This window comes from Acinonyx jubatus, chromosome X (genome assembly GCF_027475565.1).
Source record: "Acinonyx jubatus isolate Ajub_Pintada_27869175 chromosome X, VMU_Ajub_asm_v1.0, whole genome shotgun sequence".
In the NCBI taxonomy this organism is placed as follows: Eukaryota; Metazoa; Chordata; class Mammalia; order Carnivora; family Felidae; genus Acinonyx; species Acinonyx jubatus.
Window position 1 is genome coordinate 94688798 of NC_069389.1, and position 19232 is coordinate 94708029.

General features: G+C 48.8%; 1 protein-coding gene across 3 annotated transcripts in view; it reads right to left on the bottom strand.

Annotated features, from left to right (window-relative positions):
• KIAA1210 (KIAA1210 ortholog) overlaps positions 1-19232 on the bottom strand; it is a 53380-nt gene that overhangs the window by 21739 nt on the left and 12409 nt on the right. The window contains exons 1-5 of one of the 3 annotated variants that reach the window (XM_053201599.1): positions 15131-15395; positions 11858-11928; positions 5915-6080; positions 3590-3707; positions 3135-3272 (exon numbers count right to left, since the gene is read on the bottom strand). In XM_053201599.1, coding sequence (XP_053057574.1) covers positions 3135-3272; positions 3590-3707; positions 5915-6080; positions 11858-11928; positions 15131-15159 — 522 coding nt within the window. In that variant the 5' untranslated portion in view covers positions 15160-15395. Of the gene's footprint in view, positions 1-3134; positions 3273-3589; positions 3708-5914; positions 6081-11857; positions 11929-12243; positions 12507-15130; positions 15396-19232 lie in introns of those variants that run through there. The other 2 variants (XM_053201600.1, XM_027054290.2) reach the window with 2 other exon arrangements.

The window sequence follows — 19232 nt, forward strand, 5'->3', positions numbered from 1 at the left end:
ACATCACTCATCATCAGGGAAATACAAATCAAGACCACAGTGAGGTACCACCTGTCACGTGTCATAATGGCTAACACTAAAAACTCAAGAAACAATAGATGTTGGCGAGGATGTAGACAAAGGGGGATGCTGTTGCACTGCTGGTGGGGATGCAAACTGGTGCGGCCACTCTGGAAAACAGTTATGGAGGTTCCTCAAAAAATTAAAACTAGAACTACCCTACAACCCAGCAATTCCACTATTAGGTATTTATCAAAAAATGCTGATTCAAAGGGGTACATGCACCCCAATGTTTATAGCAGCGCTATCAACAATAGCCAAATTACGGAAAGAGCCCAAATATCTATCTACTGACAAACAGATAACAAATATGTGGTATATATATACACAACGGAATATCACTCGATCAAAAAGAATGAAATCTTGCCATCTGCAACAACATGGATGGAACCAGAGTGTATGATGCTAAGCAAAATAAGTCAGTCAGAGAAAGACAAATACGATACGATTTCCCTCATGTGAAATTTATGAAACAAAACAGACGAACACAGGGGAAAGAAAGGACAAATAAGATCAAAAGAGAGAGAGAGGCAAACCATAAGACACTCTTAAATATAGAGAACAAACTGGGGGTTACTGGAGGGTAGGTGGGTGGGGGGATGGGCTCAATGGGTGATGGGCATCAAGGAGGACACTTGTTGGGATGAGCCCTGGGTGTCCTATGTAAGTGATGAATCACTAAATTCTACTCCCCCGCCCCCCCAAAAAAGGGTCAGCCACTTAACTCACTGAGCCACCCAGGTGCCCCAACAATGCATGATTATTAATGAAGGTCTGGAAACGACTAAAATGTAAAGGGAAAAAAACAATCCAATCCTGCAGGCACTGTAACATTTTGACATATTTCAGGTCATCTAGCTTGTAAAATTCCCCTTTCAAAGAATCTTGGCTGGTTCTTAACTTTAATCATTATAAAATATTGCATCCTGTTTTACTAAAAAAAAAAACCACAAACCCACCCAGAATTATGGTGTTCTCTCTCTACTGATGCTAACTATAAATCTTCTTTGAGTCCCATCTTTGTTTTGATTTTGGCCCTATCTTTGGAAGTCCAGTTCTTGCGGAGGTGAGTTTGGGGGTTAGGACCTAGGCTTGGCATCCAAACTACGAGCCTTGTTCCTATCATTCCGGGAATTGTCCGGATCAGATCTTGGCTGTGTCGATTGTTTATCTGAATCCTGTCAAGACTGATTTTTCTAGAGTTATTAGAAAATCTGCAGAACCAGCCCCGAGCAGAACAGCTTTACTAGTTTTCCCAAGGGAATAAAATTGGTCATTTGAGTTTTCCTTGGGCTTCAGCAGACTCATTGAGTTGATTCTAACTTGAAGCTCATGGTACACTTGAATCTGAGGCACTGGTCCCTGCCATGGTCATTTTGACGTGAATCAGAATCCCCGGTTTTATCTTTAATACTGGCTAAGCGTCCACAGCGTGCCGTGCCCCGATCTGAGCATTGGGCCTGTAACAATCAACAAAACAAAAGTTTTGCTGTCATGGAGCGGACGTGCTTCTTTCTGTCATAGGCTCTGCTGCTGTTCAGGACAGATGGACTTCAAACTCTCAAAGCCAAAGAAAGGGGGCCCCGATGAGGATTTTTCCAACGTTCTGCCCCTGGGGTACTCCTGGCCAGTGTCTAAGGTGACCCCTCATTCCCACCAGGCCCTACTGGGAGCTCCTGAGATGAAATCTCAAGAGATTCACCATCCCCGAGCCCAATTCTAATAATAATAACTACAATAATGACAACTAACTTTTACGGAGGCCTCTATGCTGCTGTCGTCTCGATTATTTCCTTCCTTTTGCTAGCTTTGGGTTTAGTCTGTTCTTCTCTTCCCAGTTCCTTCGGGTGGCGAGTTAAGTTACTGATTTGAGCTCTTTCTCCCTGACAGGGAGGAAGTGCTCTCCAGAGGTGGATTTCATTTGAACCTTGCAACAATTCCTTGAGGCATCTGCTCTTGTGGTCCCCATTTTACAGATGGGGAAAAGCAGGTCTGAGAGATGATATGACTGGCCCTAATTCTCGTGGCGGCACAGCAGGCATTTGGAAGGCCTGCTTGCCTTTATAGCCCATGTTCTTAACCCCTGTGGACTCCTATCTCCTAACTATTAGGGGCAGGAAAGGGATGTCCCATAATCAAGGGCAGGGAGTTTAATTTTTTTTTAAATTTTTTTACCGTTTATTTAATTTTGAGACAGAGAGAGACAGAGCATGAACGGGGGAGGGTCAGAGAGAGGGAGACACAGAATCCGAAACAGGCTCCAGGCTCTCAGCGGTCAGCCCAGAGCCCGACGCGGGGCTCGAACTCACAGACCGTGAGATCGTGACCTGAGCTGAAGTCGGACGCTTAACCGACCGAGCCACCCCGGCGCCCCAGTCTTGGTATTTCTGACAGAACTGTATACTGGGAGTTCATCTCCCACAATCTCCCAGGTGATCTGAATGCCACTTAATCCATGACGAATCCTGTCCCTTCAAGGGACCCAGCCATTGGCCAATTCCGTAGTTGCGTTGCTTCTATGCAGCATTGGGTGTCAGGACCCTCAACCGAATGCTGTCAGCCACCCTGTCATGTAGGGTTGTCACCTTGGCGCCTAAGGGAAGTCTCCTGTGCGGAGGTCAAACTGGCGGTTGATGGTTCGGGTTCTGTTAATACGCTACCCTGTCTTCAGCCATGTTTCCCAGAAGAAGGACTAAGGGACTAGGCCAAAGATGTGAGGAGGGGTCCAAACCAGCCATTCTGGCAAACTTGCCTTTGAGCTATTGTAGCTTTCCCTCCCGACTTCATTGTGAGAGGAAATGCCTCTAGAAGCCTAACCTTTAATCCCCCCCCCCACCGCCCCCGCCATAAGAGTCTCTCTGTTGCTGGGACTAAGAGAAGAGGCCTCCGGGAAACAGGGCTCCCCTTTCTGAACTGGAGAGCTAACCGTGTAGCCCTTGGTCACGGATAGAGTAAAACCTTGCTTTGTGAGCATGATTCGTTCTGGTCAGGCGATCAGCCCAAGATCATGGAGCCGGTAAGCAGCAGTCCGTCTGACTCAGCCAACCGTAGTCGGAACAATCCCACTCCATTACCTCAGCGATGTCGGATCTCCCGGCCCAAAGTGCACTTCTGGGTACATATGGGAGCACAGGTCCAAACGTAATTCCAAAAACAGCTCGATGCAGACTACTAGTCCCAGTTCTAGGCAGAGTTCTGGAAACATAAGGTCTCTGTAGAAGAAAGAAAAAAACACAGCGGTCAGAATGCCTGCACACTGACAGTGGGACGCGACCCTAATATACTCGGAGCATTCTTGGGGTGTGTCCGGAGAAGTGAACGTGGTAATGCCAGGCCACACTGCGTGCTGGGCGCTAGGGAAGCACATCATGCATTTACACATTCTCCATTCTTTACAATAGCCCTGCGGGGTAGAATCAGCTCGAGAAGCAAGCCCAAAGTCCCCCCGTGCTTGTTTTTTGGCAGAGCAGGACTAGGGAACGGAAGAGGAGCAGCCGAATTAGGCACTGAGGCTTGAGTTCACTATTACCTGCAGAGATCTGCCTCTCTGGAGCTCTGGAGACAGGTAGATTTTATTTGCAGGCTCAGGATCCATCATGAAGATGCTGTCATGGGACAGGGCTTTGCTCCCCATGTTGCTCTCGGCCCTGAACGGGAAGAAAAGGGTCTTGTAAAAGCAGCCCAAGGGCCACAGGAAGTGAAGATACGTGTATATGCATAGAATGATACGTATACCATCGACACGTCAGAAAGAGGGCACATGTGCTGCCATAGAAAGTGTTCCACGAGGGGTGCCTGGGTGGCTCAGTCGGTTAAGCGTCCGGCTTCGGCTCAGGTCACAATCTCGCGGTCCGTGAGTTCGAGCCCTGCGTCGGGCTCTGTGCTGACGGCTCGGAACCCGGAGCCTGCTTCAGATTCTGTGTCTCCCTCTGTCTCTGCCCCTCCCCAGCTCACACTCTGTCTCTCTCTCTCTCTCAAAAATAAATAAACGTTAAAAAAAATTTTTTTTAAAGAAAGTGTTCCACGAGACAGTAAGTGAAAAAATAAAGGATAGTATGGTCCCATTTAATACATTTGCCTATATTACATACATACATAGTTCATGATCACAGAAAAAAGTCTGCGAGGATATCCACCAAATAATTAGTGGTAGTTCCTTCTGAGAAATGGCACTGAGGACAGGAGGGGGATTTTAATTTCCTACTTTATGTACTTCTCTATAATTGTGAGTTTTTAAATCACCGACACACATCTTTTTTATATAATAGTTTTGAGATGTGGTTTACGTACCATACAATTCACGCATTTAATGTGTACAATTCAACAGTGGCAGCCCTGTGGCATGGGGGAAAAGACCCTGAGTCTTGCTGTTATCTTTTAAAAAATGTTTATTTATTTATTTGGGGGGGGGGGAGAGAATCCCAAGCAGGCCCCACGCTGAGTGTGGAGCCCAATGACGCGGGGCTCGATCCTTGAGCCATGAGATCGTGACCTGGGCCAAAATCAAGAGTCAGATACTCAACCGACTGAGCCACCCAGGCGCCCCTGAGTCTTGATGTTATTAAGGTGACAGTTATAAAAGATCTTTCACACCCAAATTTCTCTCTAGTGTTTTTGTTTTGATTTAAAATATCAAATATCTGCCCAGATGCTGGAGACTCTCATTCACCAGATCTTTTCCTCGTTCACACGAGGGTTCTGTGATACATGCGTCCTATCCTCTAAGTCATCTTACGCACATGTCCCACCCCACTGTCACCCCCAGATTGCTAAACCCAGAAGGAAATACCTTCTGACTGGGAATTAAGCCAGGTTGATGACAATTAAGCACTAAGACAAATCATAGAAGTTAGAAATGGAAGGATGAAGGCACAAAAGGCTCCTTTTGGAATGTGGGAATTTATTAAAATTTCAACCAAAGACATCACAAGAAAACTACAGACTAATATCGCTTATGAATATACAGATGTAAAACTCTTCAATAAAATACTAGTAATCCGAATCCAACAGCTGGGGGCACCTGGGTGGCTCGGTCAGGTAAGCATCCGACTTCAGCCCAGGTCATGATCTCACAGTTCGTGAGTTCGAGCCCCACATCGGGCTCTGTGCTGGCAGCTCGGAGCTCAGAGCCTGGAGCCTGCTTCGGATTCTGTGTTCCCCTCTCTCTCTGCCCCTCCCCTGCTTGCACTCTGTCTCTCTCTCTCTCTCTCTCTCTCTCTCTCTCTCTCTCTCTCAAAAATAAATAAACATTAAAAAAAACTGAATCCAACAACATAAAGAATGATACACTATTACCAAGTAGATATGATGATGAAAGGCTGAATACTTTCTCCCTCAGATCAGGAAGAAGACAAGGATGTCTGCTCTTGCCACTTCTTTTTTGTGGTTGTTGTTATTGTTAAAGTTTGTCTGTTTATTTATTTATTTAGCGGTAGAACTGATCAGTTCTATCTATCTACAGTCAATATCCTGTCGATCGCTCAATAGTGGTATGATTTGTGAGCTCTGAAACACGTCCGCCCGCCCATAACCATCTCCCCCACGGATTTTTTTTTAAGCTTATTTATTTTGAAAGAGACAGAGCACACGAGTTGGGGTGGGGGGCCAGAGAGGGAGGGAGAGAGAGAGAGAATCTCAAGCAGGCTCTGTGCTGCCGGTGCAGAGCCTGAGGTGGGGGCTCGAACCCACGAACTGTGAGAACACGACCGAAGCCGCATTCAAGAGCCAGACGCTTAACGAACTGAGCCACCCAGCGGCTCAGGCATACACCTGAGCGTGGAGAAAACCGCCGCCGCCCCCCCTGCCCCCGGGGCCTTGGCTGCCTTGGCGGTGGCCACAGCCCCCCTGAGCTTACCAAGGCTCAGTCTGATCTCCATGAACTGGCTTCAGAGCAGAGATGTTGATGTTGCTGCTGGACAGGCTTGGTTTTAGCTTCCTCCCTCCCCGGGCATCCTCGGGCTCTTTTTTCTTCTTCTTGCCAAAGAAGCTCTTGAAGACTTTAAACTTGGATTTCTTCTTTCCTGGAGGGTAGGAAGGCAAGCAAGGCAGGGTGTGACGGTGGAAGGGAGGGACGGGGAGGAAACAGGGCCTTTGTGACAGGAACGAGGACTGGGGTGCCCGGTGCCCCGCAGATCTCGGCCTTTGTCCACCCCCCGGCACCATTCATTTGGCCTGTTCTCTTGTTCCCAGCTCAGGATTAACGAAGCGGCTGAGTCTCTGGGGAGCCCGGAAGCTCAGGCCCCAGCTTGCGGCCTTTGGGCCGGCCTCTAAGCTGGTACAACTCACCGGGCATTAGCCCGCCTCTCTATCTCCCCCACCAGCCCACACCTCTTCGCTGACCTAAGACGTTCATTCATATGCAGCAGTTATTAAGCCAATAATGATAATAATAAGAAGCACCGGGCATCCCCCTGACTTCGCCCTGGTGGCCGGAATCATGGCAATCCAGTTGAGGACCCCCGGAGTCCCTGGCGGGGGCTGCTTCTGCCCTAACTTGTGTGTGAAAGGGTGCAGCCCCACGGGGTGAGCGCTGTCGGGAGCGGCACAGCCCTGGAGGCCGTCCTCAAGGAGGCGGGTTATGAGGTAGGGAGACGGCTGCGGATTGGGAAGAAAGGGCCACCAGGGAGAGAAGCTGCCTGTGCCAGAGGCATGACAGAGTCAGACACCAAAGGGTTTTGCAAGGGGTGTGTGTGTGCGTGCGTGCGTACAAGCGTGTGGGCGTGCGTGTGTTACGTGCACTGTGTGCGTTCGTCAATTACTGCCAGTGGGTTTGGATTATCGACAGGGCTCCTGCCCTCTGCACACGCAAATAACTGGAAGTTTGCTGGATCTACAATAACTACCAGGGCAGCAGCGCGGAATGGGAGCTGTCGATGCTCCTAAGGCTGTTTGGGCTTTTGTTAGTCTCCTAATAAGCACATGTGCCTTTATCGGGGCTCAGCAGGAGACGGGCAAGGACAGGGGAGTCCGAGCTGCAGCCTTCAGGGGGAGAAATCAGCCCTTACTGCTTTCGCGTGCAATCGTTCACCAGCGTAGCTGTCTCATCCCAATTCCTAACAAGCTGGTGTCTGGAAGGCCTATTGCCAGCACAGCAATGCTGGGCTGGCAGGGAAGGGTCTGGGCAAGGGGGTGGGGGGTGGGGGGTGGTCGATGGGGCTGCCAGTGGAAAGGCTTAGTGATGTAATGGAAAGTACCACCCAAGAGCCAGAACACTCTGGAATCCTCAGTTTGGCCCTGCTATCGGTTAGCTCTGTGACTTCGGATAAGTGACTCAACCTCTCTGGAACTCTACAGGGAAAAGAAGGGATCACACTAATCAGCATCTCCCAAAGTGTGTTCAGAGAGCTGTCGTACATTATGTCTATTGCATGAGAAAGGGTTCTGTGGTCCGGTCGTTCTGGAAAACGCTGGATTAGACGAAGTTAAGAGCCCTGCTTTCCAACAAGACTTTTCTGGAACTTCAAGATGCCCACGTGTACGGTGAAGCTCTAAGATACTGAGCAACAGTATTGTCTCCCAAGTGCAAAGAAGCAGAATGTCTGGCAAAACACACTGGCTGAACTAGGGTTCCTTCTAGCTCTGAAACTCTATGGCCTATTTGCATACCGATTACTCCCAAACCCGCCTATTAGAAAGGTTTCTAAACTTCAAGGCCTGCCTTAAGTCCAGTGTGCCACCAATCACGACAATGAACCCTTCTCTCTGCACACCTAAAGCTTGACTGTTGGCCCTCCAAGTTTTACATCTGAATGCTCTCTCATCTACTCATCCATCCATCCATCCATCCATCCATCCATCCATCCAACAAATATTTAAGACCAAGCACTCACTATGCTTTCGGTATCAATGAGAAAGGAATGAGATATAGTTCTGTGTCTTAGCTACTGTCCCCGACATCAAGGCTGTAGGCTGGCCTTCGTCGGCATCTTCTTTAGCATCCACCACAGCACAAGGCACACAGTAGCACCCAAGGGACAACTGAGTCCTTTGAGGGGTGCACAATACCAACACAGCTTGTCACTTCCCTTAAATTGAGATCACTGAGCAGAGTCATCCTTAAGCATCCTATAATTTAAACACTGGCCCTTGCCGGGGTTGATATAAATTGTAAATAATGTACGTAAAGAGCTTAACATAGGATCTGGCATGTTGCAAGTGCTAATGAATGTGGCCTAGCGCTAGGGAATCAACGATTACTCGTTTCTTTTCTAAAAACTTTTTTTAACGTAAGCTCTAAGCTCAGTGTGGGGCTCGAACTCATGACCCTGAGATCAAGAGTTGTATGCTCTACCGCCTGAGCCAACCAGGCGCCCCAATAATTACTTGTTTATTAAGGCCAGATTCAATTCTATCTGTAGAACTGATCTATCAATTCTATCTATCTACGGTTAATATCGTATCGATCACTCAATAGTGAACCGTACGATATGCATGATTAGAAGCAGAAGCCAGCATGGGGTGGGGCAAGAAGACTATAGGACTGTTTGCTTGCTCATCAATGCTTCAGTAATTTCCGTTTGCGATGGCTCAGGCAATTTCTCATCTAATAGGATGTGCCTAAACAGGGTCACGGTTGGGACCACCTTGGCAAATCTACCTACAGACAGAAAGGATAAAACATGAAGATACAGCAGGAAACGTAATTTTTCCAAGCTTGCGTCTGTCATTGTTTCAGGAAATAATGAAACTAATTTCTACGATACATTACTTAATAATCATTAAATAATAAGTTATTTTCAATGATGCGTGGCCTCATTGAACATTCAGTGCAAAGGTGCTGAGGAACATGCTGTACAGTGGAGGCTGGCTCAAAAATGACCGATATTTTGTCCTCTGGCCTCCTCTCTTGATCTCCCCGTCCCCGAATGATTTCTAAAATTGATTCAATAGTGAGATTTTTATGAAAAATCCTCATTACTGCATTATACCAATTGTTATAACCAGTTCTTTGCCGGAAAAGGTTTACCAACTGGACCTTGGGGTGGGGGGGAGGGGCGGGGAATGCCCTTATCTGTGGCATCTGCCCATTGCTCTGGTATAAATACTCGCACCGCGGTCAAGGGCAAGCTACCACATGCCATTTGGGAACAGATGTGCACCGTCTCCCGAACCAGAGTGAGCCAGCCCCAGTTGGCTAAATAATTGCTGCCCAGTAAGGACGGACTGGCCAGCATCCCCTCACAAGTGGGAACGAGCACACCATGATCATTTTAGCCTCTGCAGACACTGCCGTTTATCACCCAGAAGGAATAAGGTTTATTGGTTGTTGCCCGGCAGTCCCCTTCTGGCCTTCTGGCAGAGGAACAACCTGATGCTGAAGAGTATTTAGAAACACGGCGAGTTTTGCCCCTCTCGCTTCAAAATCCCAGAATAGAAGGCAGGAGAGCATCGGCGGCCGGTGGCTCCACTTGGGACACAATCTAGAAACGCTTAATAATTGAATCAAAACACTTCTATAAACTCTTCAGGCTATACAACTGAACGCACCAAGCACAGTCGTTGTATGGGCGGACAAAACAATGCGCTCACACATTTTTATGCCCCTAAATTAGCAACGTGTCTAGTGACTTCAGAACCTAACCCGGTGCTAAGAATTTAATTCTGCATGTATTCCAATCTCCCCCCAATTTTCCATTCCTGCCAGGCAACAACAACAACTTGTTTTCCCACAAGGGTCCAGAATACCTTAAGTAATGCATGTCTGTTTTCAACCATGGGCACTAGAAAGAAACTTATGTTTCCATTCGTCCCTGTGGGGTAGCTCTGAGTACCGCGGGGGTAGAGCTTTGTTGGTGGAGCTGGGGGGAGGGGGGCAGGGCACCAAGACATGCCAACCACCTCACGTGGCAGGTTGGTGGTGGCTCACTGACCCAGGGCAGTGGACTTGGAAGCCAAGACTTGGTCTCGCAAGGGATGATGGAAGCTGTTTTGGCTTAGGAAAGCTCCCCACCCTCAACCACATCAGATCCCATGTATGGAGATGAGCCCTGGGAAATTGATACAAATCTGGGAATTGTCCACATGCTACTTTGTTGTTTTTTTTTTTTTTTTTTTGCAACCCTAATGAAATCTGACACAGTGGCCATATGTCCAAGTGCAAGAGCTGGCCTTTTGAGCCCTGCACAGGCTCGTTTTCAAAAGCTGCTTAAGTGCAAAGGGTAGGTGGACCTAGGCAGCAGGTAGAGGTCAAAACCCACATTTGTATCCAGCAATGTTTCCGTAGGTCACCTCTACACTGGGCAACTCGTGCCCCCACAGGGTACAGCAGTGGTGGTCAGTGAGTTGCGCGACGCTGTCTACACTTCTCCTGTACCAAAGTCATCGATTTCCCTGTCCAAGTCCAAGGACTATGTATTCCCAGTCAGCGGCTTTCAACATCCTCATCCAATGAGGGCCTGTCACGTCCAGAAAACAGCCCATGGAAAGCAGTCTTGCCCCCCAGAGAGGAAAACACCATTAACTCCAAGGAAGAAATCATTGCTTCCGGCTTGTAGATTTCCTTATCCACCACGCACACAGGCAGCCCATCTGGGTTGAACTTAATGGGCTGTAAAAATGCATCGCATAATGGTTGACTTTGTTCTCTTGCATCGCTGGTTAGAAAGAAAACATTTCTAACTAGCCTTTCTTTCCGTCAACCCCCACACAGCCATGTCATTCTCTGGTTAGCAATGACCAGTTCTAAAAACATACCCAAATGTTTGGTCGTTTGAAAACAAAATCTTGGGAACAGAGAAAAGGCATTTCCTTACCTCCACTCTTCATGAAGATGAACCGTGTTGCCACCTTCTTTTGTAGGCATCTAACTCATATCCAAAGAGGTCAGTTGGTTTGGTTGTTGGAGCTGCCTTGGTGGAGAGGCCTATCGTTCATTTATTTATTCATTCATCGATCGAATATTTGGGGTGTCTAATTACTCTCTCTGAGACCCGCTACTAAACATTAGTGACACAGAAACGAAGACCCAAGCTCTGTTCTCAAGGATCCATGCACCAAGTTCAGCATCCCCCGCCCCCCATCATCACTGAAATCATGCCCCTGGAAAGCCACAACAGAGTTCCAGTCTATTCTTCCAGACCAAGTCTTCCACATCATACAACTGCTAAAGAACACTCAACAAAACTTGAAAAACCACCCAGTGAACTGTTCCATTTAGTTCTGTCTTTAGATTCAATGTCTTATTTTATGTCTGATGGTTCCTTTTTTTGGGGGGTGGGGTGTCAGTGAAGTTCATCATTTAGTGACCTTTGCCTCCTTTACATGATACTCTACCCATGGCCACGCATCACTCGTAGGTGGCCCCACAGTTTATGGAAAGGATTCACATCCGAGTAAGTTTTACAAAAAGCAGTTTTATAAATGGAGTCATATTTAACAGAAGCTTGTGGTGGCATCTTTTATCGGTACTCCCCCCCTTTACTCCTCAAATTACAAACTTATCTGTTGGTTAAATCTGGACTACTATCTATAGTACAACTTCAGTCAAATCTCTTGGATCATGGTAGGCTCTGATTTTTTTTTTTTCTGATTAAGCAGAAATACTTCTCCTGCCTTAGCAAGTAGAACCCGGTAACCATCCCCACAGAGGACTGCAGGGCCTCAGACAAGCCTTCTGATACCAGAGTTGGACACGAAAGAAAAGAGGTGAAAAGACTGCAAAGTAAATGTGGACTGAGTCTAATATTATTAGAAATTTGATATGAACTCGTTTGCCTGTGACTTCATTTTTTTCCCCCTAGGGATTCAACACAGTAAAGAAAGCTGGGTCTAGTTAGCAACATTTTACTGGGCTACTTACCCTCATCACCGGCCTCTAGAACTTCCAGGCTTCCAGAAGCTTCCCTCAGGGATTCAGCCATAGTAGGATCACTACAGTAAAATATTGAGTGAAAAAGCAAAAGATCACCGTCTGCTATCCACTCATTTTACACACTCATTTTGTACTTGGATGTGTATCCATTCACACACACACACACACACACACACACACAGTTCCACCTGGAAATATGGGAGAAGCAACGAAGTGAAGAAATTCAGAAGCCCCTCAGAAATTCCAGGGGAAGACAGGAGAATTCCTTGGGCCAGGAGCACAAATTTTTTTAGAGAAATTCTCTTCCCATCACCACCCATTTCTCTGCATCTCTTTAAAGCAAAACGCTAAAGAGTTACCTCATCTATACTTACTAGGCTTATGTCTTCACTTCTTGTTCTCCTGGGTTCTCTCTATTCAGGCTTCCAACCCAACCTACTTCTAAACCACTCTACCAAAAACTGCTCTGGCTAAATGCAACCATCAGTTACTTGACTTCCCTGCACCACTGGACACTCCCCCTTTTTGTATAATGTTATCGCTTTGCCTTTCTGAACATCACACTCCCTGAATTTTCTTCCTACCTCATTGGCTGTCCTCAATCTCCTTTGCTGAATCTTTCTCCTCTCCCCAGATATGAAACATTGTTGCACCTAAAAGCTCTGTCCTTGGCCCTCTTTATTCTACAATAATTTCCTAGACCAGTGCCATTAAATAGAAACATTAACATGCGCCACAGTTGCAAGCCATGTATGGAATTTTTAAAAATATTTATTTTGGGGAGAGCTCGAGCGGGGAGGGGCAGAGAGAGGGGAACAGAGGGTTCGAAGCGGGCTCTGTGCTGACAGCAGACAGCCCGATGTGGGGCTCAAACGCATGAACCGTGAAATCATGACCTGAGCCGAAGTCGGATGCTCAACTGACTGAGCCACCCAGGTGCCCCCACTACGTTTGTAATTTTTAAATTTCCAGGAGCCACGCTGAAGTTTTAGCTCAATAGAACCAACACATTATCATATTTTATTTAACTCAACAGAGACCAAATATTAGCAGCTCCGCGTGTAATCATTCTAAAACTAATGTCAATGGGATATTTTACATTCTTTTTTTTCATGCGAAGTCTGAAGTGTGGTTTGCATTTGACGTGCACAGCACATCTCAATTCGAGCTGGCCAATTTCAAGTGCTCAAGGGTCCCATGTTGACTACTGGCTACCATCCCCTAAATGATCTCGTTCAGAGTTGAAATACCCTCTATACACTGGACTCCAAAGTTTCTCCCTCTCGACTGGATGTCTTCCCTGAACTCCATATTCTTATAACCAACTGCCCGGCCAACATCTCCAACCAACAGCGCATGGAACTCTTGCTTTCACTCGTACTCACTCCTCTCCCACCCCAGTTTTCCCAAGCTCAGAAAATGCCACTAACCGAATGCTCAGACTGAAATCTAGGAGCTCCTGATTCCTCTCTTTCCTCCGTATGCCACAGCTAACCCGACAGGGAATCCTGTGAGTCCTTCCTTCTACGTATTTCTGTAATCCAACCATTTCTTGCCTCGGCTGAACCGCCATTAGCTTGTTGCTGCATTACCGCAATGACCCCACTGGTCTCCCTCCTTCCCTTTTTGCCTTCTTGTTGTCCACACACTGGCCACATCGGTCACGTCAGTCCCCTGCTCAACCTCCCCCTACCCCAGTGGCTTGCCGTCGCGCTCAGAGCAAAATCCCAGCTCCTTATCCTGGGCCCTATGAGATGTGGCCCCACCCCCACGCGCCCTGACTGTCAATTCTGCTGCCCTCCTCCTCTGTCCTTCTGCTGCGGCCTCACTGGCCTGCTCACTAATCTCCAACACACTCCAACACACAATCAACAACACACTTTCAGTCTCAGGATCTTTGTACCTGCTGCGCCCTTTGCCTGGAGGGCTCTGTCCCCCGCTAGTTGCATGGTTGACTCCTTTGTAGCATTAAGGCTAGCTCAACCATCACCTCCCAGAGAAGACCTCCGTGACCCTCTTAGTTAGAGCCTCCTGTCTCTCTCCGTCACATGACCCTTTATTAACATCTTTAGAGCACTCAGGGCCACCTGAAATTATATTCTGTATTACTTGTTTCTTGTCTGTCTTCTCTACTGGAACTTAAATTCCCTAAGAGAGCCTATGCGGGGCTGGAACTCACAAACCGTGAGATCATGACCGGAGCCGAAGTGGGGCGCTTAACTGACAGAGCCACCCAGGCACCCCTGCGGCCAGAAGTTTCTTACAAGTAGAGGCATCTGTAGGAGGCAGAGGAACATTTGTCCTGGGGGAGGAAGCTCCTCGTCTCCCAGCTCCAGAACCCTGGGTGCGGAGCCCCACTCAGCTGGGCTGGGCCCGGATCCTCACGGAGGAAGCTTCAGGAGCAGATACGCTGCCTCCTTCTATTTATAGCCTCCACCACCAGCAACCCTCTTTCCCTTTGCCCTCAGGCTGACTTTCTTAACCAGCGCTTGGCCTTCCGAACATCTCCTCCGAGAAGCATCCTTGTGTTTCTTTCACGTGTCCCATTAAGGCTAATATAAATCTGAAGTGAATGTGTTCCTTAGTTAGACCAGGGCTCGTCAAGAGTGACCTTTTGGGGGCGCCTGGGTGGCTCAGTCGGTTAAGCGTCCGACTTCGGCTCAAGCCATGATCTCTCTGTTCGTGAGTTCGAGCCCCGCGTCGGGCTCTGTGCTGACAGCCCGGAGCCTGCTTCCGATTCTGTGTCTCCCTCTCTCTCTGCCCCTCCCCCCCAAAATAAAATAAACATTTATATGTATATATATATGAGAGTGGCCTCTGGTCTATACTTTTATTTATTTATGGCTTTTAGCAAAAACTGTCACCTCACTGATATCTCAAAAAAAGTCACAATGTTTGCTCTCAGATAACACTCTGACCACAAGCCTCCCCTGCTTCCACAAGTTCATCAACTTCCTGCCGCCCTCCGCATGAAAGCCAAGTTCTTGATGCTCAAGGCCCTCCGCCATCTGGTGTCCCCTGCCCCCTTCCATTGTCCCAGAAGTCCACCCCCGCTCACACCTTCACGTCCAGAATCGCCAGTCATTCCCCAAACACGCCACGTCCTCCCACACTCTGGGCTCTCCACAGGCTGCTTGGCCTAGAATACCAATGCCCTAATCCCCAGCGCCTTGAAATCCTACGCGTTCCTCAAAGGTCGCCACCCACGCATGCCCCATGCTCTCGGTCCTTTGCACACGCCTCTGTCATAGTTGACATCACCTTGAAGACCGGGACCACATTTTGCTCATCTGGAGATCCCCGACACCTAGCGCGACACCAGGCGCATCGAAGGTGCCCACTGCATGTTCTTCTGGATGGACCCGGGGGCAGGGAGTGGGGGGTGGCTGCGATGACGAATGGGAAATCGGTGCCAAAGTGGCGCCCTTTTCAAACAGACGGGGACAAGACGATTCACACTTTCGGTAAAAGTCCCCTGTGCATGAAACCCATGTCAAAGCTGGCCAGCTGAGTAAGGAAAGAGGAGATAATGTAAGTTTTATCCAGAGCCACTTCCAAGGAACATAAAGTCATGTAATAATGGTCACTGGGAAGGAAAAAAAAAAAAGAGGTTAGAGTGGAAGAGAGCCAAAGCATAAGAGACTCTTAAAAACTGAGAACAAACTGAGGGCTGATGGGGGGTGGGTGATGGGTACTGAGGAGGGCACCTTTTGGGATGAGCACTGGGTGTTGTATGGAAACCAATTTGACAATAAACTTCATATATTGAAAAAAAAAAAATAATGGTCACTGGGAAGCCTGGCCCCGCAGAGACATGGAGTTTCATTATGGGTCATCATTTAAATGCTTGCTCGCTCTCTCTCGGCCGACCCTAGATGCTGAGGCCTCGGAGCTGACTTTCGCTTCTCAGACTGTCTGACTTGAGGGCTGAACAAGGGCTCTAGGGGGTAAAAAAAAAAAAAAAAGAAAGACAAAAAGGGAATAAGGCCTGTCTTCCAAGGTTGTTGACATTTTTTAACCACAGCCCGGTTCAGGTTCAAAGATTCAGAAGATTTTGCCTGATAGCTTTGTCCCCCTTCCCAGAGTGGGGAATGCTAACAGAAAGCAGCTGGCCTCTTTTTTTTTTTTTAAATAATCTGGAAGGGCTGAAATGCTTTTTTTTTTTTTTTTTTTTTTTTTTTTTTTTTTTTTACATAGAGCCCGTGGTGGGCAGAATTCTAATACGGCCCCGAAGATTGCTGCTCCCCCCCTAGTGTGCATCCCCATAAATCGCCTCCCCTTGAGTGTGGGTGGGCCTAGCCTAATCAGGTAAGCTCTTCTGAAAAGCGTGTCCAAAGGTCAGACAGAGAAGTCAGAGAGATTCGAAGCCACGGCAGACACTCTCCTTTTGGCCTGGAAGGAACAAACACCTATGTCGTGCTGAGGACTCCGTGGCAGGGAATGGCAGGTGGCCTCCAGTAACTGAGGCCAACCCTTGGCTGACAGCCAGTCAGAAAGTGGGGGCCTCAGCCCTACGGGCTCCAAAACCCGAATTCTCCCAACAACCAGTCAGTCTGGAAGAAACCCTTGAACCTCAGAGGCGCCCCCAGCCATGGCTGATACACCAATTGCAGCCTGACGACCCCCTGAGCAGAGGACGCAGCTACACCGTGCCTGGGCTCTCGACTCTCGCAGACTGAGAGGTAATATATTTGCATTGCGTAAGACACGAACATGCTTGTCATTTTTTACATGGCAAGAGAAAACAAACAAGTCCCACAGGCCTCAGCTCCGGTTGGGGAAGAAGGCAGACGCGGGGTAAGGACTTAAGATGAAACACAGAACTCGGTAAGCAGTCCTTGAGGGGATCCTCTGCTCTCGTCCCCCAGCCCGCTTAGCTTCCTCATGCTCCTAGGAGCAGATGTGAGCGCCCTCACGGTACCCTGGGTAGAGGAAAACAATATATATTTTTTAACGTTTATTTATTTATTTTGAGAGAGGGACAGCGTGAGCAGGGGAGGGGCAGAGAGAGAAAGGGAGACAGAGAATCCCAAGCAGGCTCCACGCTGTCAGCACGGAGCCCGATGCGGGGCTTGAACTCATGTACTGTGAGATCACCACCTGAGCGGAAACCAAGATTCGAATGCTTGACCGACTGGGCCACCCAGGCGCCCCGAGGGAAACAATCTTGATGGTCATTTATCCTGGCTCGGAGAGTCCTTGGGTGGATATGTGCCCAACGCGGAAACCGCCGCGTGGCCTTTGGTGGCACGTGATGTCATAGGACACCTTCAGGGACTTCCGCAAGCCCACGGGTGTCAGCAGGAAGACGTACGAGGGATACAGGGTCACCTCTCTACGCTCCACACTCACGCCTATGGGCATTTGACCACCGGAACCATGAAGGAGATGCCTAATCACGCCCTAGGGGACTCCCACCTCGGACACCTGCTCTAGAGAAATTGTCACCAGGGACTTTCTCCCGCTCTAGGAGGCCAGAGACAAATGAAAGCCCGCCGCTCTCTACTTCCCTGCCACAGGGAAGCCCGTTTCAGGAATACCTCTTCTCTCCCTGATCGTCAGCCAAGGAGCATGTCTCTGTCCCAGAGACTGGAGGCAGCCTCAAAAGAATAGGTGTCCTGGCAGGAAGACTGCTGGAAATTTCTGTGGAGATCCGTCCCGCCACTAGAAGAGAGCCTCTTCTCTTCCTCCTCCCCGTCTTCTTCCTTCTTTTTCCTTCTTGGTGTCTTCTCCTCTTCCAGTGCTTCCATTTTAAGGGGGCGCCTGGGCGGCCCAGTCGCTTGAGCGTCCGACTTTGATTCAAGTCATGATGTCAGGGTTTGTGGGTCTGAGCCCCGTGTGGGGATCTCTGCTGCTCAGCAGAGAGCCCGCTTTGGATTCCGTCTCCCTCTCTCTCTCTCTCTCTCTCTCTCTGCACCCCTCCACTGCTCACACTCTCTCTCAAAAATAAGTAACCATTTTTTAAGAATAAACAAAAAGGGGGCGCCTGGGTGGCTCAGTCGGTTGGGTGTCCGACTTCGGCTCAGGTCACGATCTCGCGGTCCGTGAGTTCGAGCCCCGCATTGGGCCCTGGGCTGACAGCTCAGAGCCTGGAGCCTGTTTCAGATTCTGGGTCTCCCTCTCTCTCTGCCCCTCCCCTGTTCATGCTCTGTCTCTCTCTGTCTCAAAAATAAATAAATGTTTAAAAAAATTTAAAAAAAAAAGATACATAGCAAGCCTCCAGTTCTGCCTTTTCTTTCCCTCCATCGCTCCCCCCCACCCAGGGCAAACCAGTAGAGGCTCAGAAAGAGCCACCTGACGCCACCCCCAACACTTTAGATCCTCCGGGGGGCTGCCAATGCAAAGAACCTGGCCTACAGCGTTCTTTCTGCCATCTGTCTAGTGGCTTCAAAGCCTAGCTGATGCGGAGCCCCCTTCTGTCCTGTCCCATCCTACGATTAAGGGAGGGCTCCGGTCTTACAGTGAGCATTACAGTGAATACAATGAACGAAACTGCCGAGTCCTTACTCGGTGCCGGGCAAGCGCTGTGAAAACTGGTCTCACATGCAGTGTTGACTGAGTCCTCACAAAGCCCTATGAGGTGGGCATTGCTACTTTCATCCCCGTTTCCCAGAGGAGGAAACGGAGTCTCGCTGAAATGAGGTCACCCGGGGTCACCCGTGCAAGGTCGCACAAGCAGTAAGTCCTAGAAGAGCTAGGACTCAAATCCGGTTCCGGAGGATTTCAGAGCCCAGGACTCAGCCACCGTACTCTTCTTCTTCGTAACTTGGCCAAATCTGCTCCTGCCCCCAAAGAATCTCAGGTCCTGGCCTATGCTAGGACCCGAAAATCGGACAACTAGCCAGGTCACTATCAGCCCCTAACATCTTTTGCAAAGATTCATCGGCCATGTTAACAATGAAGAGTCCTGCTCAAAACGGGGTCCCCGGACACACTTATGGTGGAGGCGTCACACAGTATTACAGGGGACAGACAGGTCTACAGCATGGGCCCCTTGGGTGGCCAGGCTGAAGTAGGGCACCCACAAGGGAAGCAGGAAGCATGAGGACCCTGGGGGACTCAGGGTAGAGCCAGAATTGAGTCAAGGGCCCCCGGGGATGGATTTCACTGCTCAAGTCCTTCCCCAGCAGAGTGACTTAATTTTATGACGTATTTGTTGTGGTTTCTGTGATTACAGCTCCTAGCATTCAATGATCCATCTGTTTTGGGTGTGTGTGTGTGTGTGTGTGTGTGTGTGTGAAAAAATCTCCAAAGAGGGGGAAAAAGGCAAAGGGCGAAAAGGGGGTGGCGGTGCTGGGGCCGGGCGTGAGTTCTGCGTGGCCGCGGGGATTCTGTGCGCTATGACACAGAGGCTTCCCGGCCT